General features: G+C 43.1%; 1 protein-coding gene across 1 annotated transcript; it reads left to right on the top strand.

Annotated features, from left to right (window-relative positions):
- Positions 1 to 1,619: 1,619 nt before the first annotated feature.
- LOC114861739 (E3 ubiquitin-protein ligase TRIM39-like) lies at positions 1,620 to 3,665 on the top strand. The gene is made up of 2 exons (XM_029161289.2): positions 1,620 to 1,775; positions 1,912 to 3,665. Exon 2 carries the CDS (start codon positions 1,914 to 1,916, stop codon positions 3,516 to 3,518), a length of 1,605 nt encoding a protein of 534 aa, XP_029017122.1. The 5' UTR covers positions 1,620 to 1,775; positions 1,912 to 1,913; the 3' UTR covers positions 3,519 to 3,665.

Here is a 3,665-nt window from a genome sequence, read left to right as displayed (position 1 = left end):
GAAGGCAGCACTATTGTGAACTTGTGAATGATTCACAATAGGAAGAAGGAAATGAAGCTGCTCCCCCACCTCACAGGCTGAATACCACAGCACCGCCTTGGTTACAGTGGAACTAAGTACCCTGTTCAGAATGTCACGCTGAGGTCTTTCTGACCAAACAGATAAAAGACAGGGACAGACAATCTCAATCAGGTACACTAGCAGCTTTTATTGTTAAGCTGAATTCGTCTCCTTGTGAATTCCAGTCAAGCCAGTAAGACTAACAATTTGTTTTGTGTTCGTCATTAAGTAAAGCAGACTAGGAAATACTGAACAGATGCCTGTGCAACCCCAGCGGCAGAGATGGTAAATTGGTATTTCAGCACTGAGCTGATCTAAATTGATTTGTCTAGACTTGTCTACCTTTGTGTTCCACGGGCACCATTTAATTACCATAACAAGCAACCACACACAGAGGAATAAAACCAAAAATAAAAGTTCACAAAGGAAAATAAAGCGATGAAATATAATGTTAAATAAAACATGATTCTGTTTGTAGCATGTGGACATCTTCACTCTCCTGTCGTCAGTAATTGAATAAGTTAAGAGCTATTGGGAGCAGATGATGGCTGCGGGGAGGGGATCTTGCAGTGGTCACCTGCACTGATGACAATCCGTCTACTAAAACAGAATTACAATGAGGATGTCATCCATCACTTCAGGCCTTCCCCGGTAAATGTGATCCAAGCACAACACTGTCTTGAATAGGATAGGACATGGATGTGGACAGGACTATTCAGCACGTCTATTTACCATTTAGCTTGAAACAAATAAAAATTCATTTTTTCCAGAAATAGGCTCATTGAGTGCGCCTATGTCCAGTCTCAACTCCTCCTGTGTTTTGTATCCCACTAAATCCTTCAAAAGGCCATTCCCACAGGGAGGCTAAGAGCAGCGCTTGACTGAGCATGCATGACAAACACAAACTGGTTAAGGGAAAAGCAAACAAGGTGTGCATTGGCTTGTATGTGTGTATGTGTAGCACTGAGAAAAGAGGTCTGTGAATAATAATAGAGACGAAATAAACAAAGTTTCAAACAATACCAGTCTCATTACTGTGGTTTGCGCTTTCTTCCACTGGGGAAACTGTGGTTAGACGATATGAGCAATGGGTTTAATGTATGAACATAAAATAAGGGAAAAGGTGTAGCTAAATTAAGGACAGAGGAAATATTTGAAGCACAGACTGATTCTGTGATTTACTGATTAAATTATATTTAATAAAAAATTGACTGACACCCTATAAGTCAAGTTTAAGTCACTTGTCCTCCTAGATGTCTGTATCCATGTTGGTTTCCCAACTCTCTCTGCTGATTACCTTGAACAAATGTCAATTGACTTATCCAGCTGTTGATTGACTGAACACACCTGATAGTTAGTAGAAGCTGGGACAGGGAGAGCTGGAAAACCAGAAAAGGAGTGGCCCGAGTTTGACACCCCATTGCTCTGCTCCTATTCTGAAAAAAAATTGGGCAGAATGGAAAACAAAAATGTTTCTGGTGATAGTAACACACAATGATGAGGCTTCGTTTTCAGGGCTTACATAGCTTTTATATTTCTGAGTAAGAAATTTGTAAAAAAAATGTAGCCATGCGGAACTGAAAGAGTTAAATCTGAACAGGAAGCGGGCAGCGTAGGGGGCGTGGCCTGGGACGAAACTAACTTAAAGACGCTACTTAAGCTACGTTATCTTTAAACCTTGCGCGTTTGCCGTTGAAGTTGTCTCAGCCTTTCAGGTAAACCTCGGTTTTTTGTTTTTTTACATTTCTTTTTTGGATTGTTGTTGCATATCATGTATCTATCTATACCTGAAAGTTGTTGAGTTGATCGTGTATGTCGTTTTAACTGTATCTATTCTTCGTTGCTGTCCAGTAATGGCGATGTCCTGCAGCCTGCTGTCGGAGGACACGTTCCTTTGTTCGGTGTGTCTGGATGTGTTCACCAAACCTGTGTCAACGCCATGTGGTCACAACTTCTGCCGCCGCTGCATCCGCACGTACTGGGACAGCACTGTCGTCTGGCGGTGTCCTTTGTGCAAGAGGAGCTTTCCCACGAAACCTGACCTCCAGGTGAACACAGTCCTGTCTGAGTTAGCTGCTGAGTTTAAGAGGTCCAATCAGGCCAAAGCATCAGCTTCAAGAACAGATGTTCCTGCCTCAGCGGATGTTCCCTGTGATGTGTGTTCTCAGGTGAAAGACAAGGCTGTTAAATCTTGCTTGATGTGTCTGACGTCTTTTTGTAAAACACACCTTGAGCCTCATGAGAGAATCGCTGGCCTCCATGGCCACAGACTAATCAACCCTGTGAAGGATCTTGATCAGAAGATGTGCCGCATGCACCACAAGTTAACTGAGCTGTACTGCAGGACGGACCAATCCTGTATTTGTGTGTTGTGCTTAAAAGACGACCACAAGCTTCACAATGTGGTGACAATAGAAGAACAGTATGAATCAGCGGTGGAAGAAAAAAGCAATGCAATGGTAAATATTCAGAAGATCATACAGTCTCGGTCAGATAAGATTGCCGAGATCGAAAAGGCACTCGATGCCGGCAAGAACGAAGCGGAGAAAGAGAAGGAAGCCACCATGCAGGTGTTCACCAACTTCATGCGGTTTGTTGAGAGGAGACAGAACGAGCTTGTGGAGGTCATTGAGGGACGATACAGCGCATCAAAGGAGAAGGGTGAAGGGTTTCTCCAAGAACTGAGGACGGAGGTGGCTGAGCTTGAAAGCAGGAGCAGCCACCTAGAGCAGCTGTCTGATGATCATCATCATTTTCTCCAGAACCTCCAGGCCCTGTCCTGTTTGTCAGAGAAAGACTGGACCGACGCTGTTGTTGACAGTGACCTGTGCTTAAGTCCAGTGAGGGAGGCTGTGACTGCACTTCATGAGCGCGTGGACTACATAATGGAAAAGGTTCCTGAGCTGAGCTGGAGAAGAATGAGGGAGCATGCTGTGGACTTGACCTTTGACCCAGATACAACACAGGGCACACTTGTCATTAGTGAGGATGGAAAACAAGTGACATGTTTAGATGTTGTAAATAATCCTGTTGACAAATATTGCTCGGTTTTGACAAAGGAGGGATTTACGTCAGGGAAGTTTTATTACGAGGTGAAAGTGACAGGAAGGGATGAGTGGCGTGTTGGTGTGGCCATAGAATCCAGTGGCAGAAAAAATAACACCAAGGTTCTAGCAAAAAACGGCTTTTGGATGATCGGGACAAGGAATGGGATGTGTGTCGCAAGTACAACACCAGTTGCTAAAGTCTCAAAGGGGGGCAACCTTGGGAAAGTGGGCATCTTTGTGGAAATTGACAAGGAGCGGGTTTCATTTTATGATGTGGATTCTAAGTCGCACATATTTTCCTTTAATATGTGTTCCTTTCGTATGTTTACTGAGGGACTTTATCCAAGCTTTCATCTTAAACCCTCCAGAGGAAATATCCCTGTTATCATAACACCTGTACCACAAGAGTGAATGACTGGTTCTGCTCTACATGTGAACTAGACTTGCTAACTATTGTATTACAAGGTTTTTAATTCTAATTTAGAGAATTTGATGAGTCGCTAGGTACTATTATTATTTTTTCACTAAAGATGATTTAATAAAGTGTGAATTAATTCA

This window comes from Betta splendens, chromosome 9 (assembly GCF_900634795.4).
Source record: "Betta splendens chromosome 9, fBetSpl5.4, whole genome shotgun sequence".
NCBI classification, from domain to species: domain Eukaryota; kingdom Metazoa; phylum Chordata; class Actinopteri; order Anabantiformes; family Osphronemidae; genus Betta; species Betta splendens.
The sequence above is the reverse complement of the archived record's forward strand: the minus strand, read 5'-3'. Positions and strand labels throughout refer to the sequence as shown.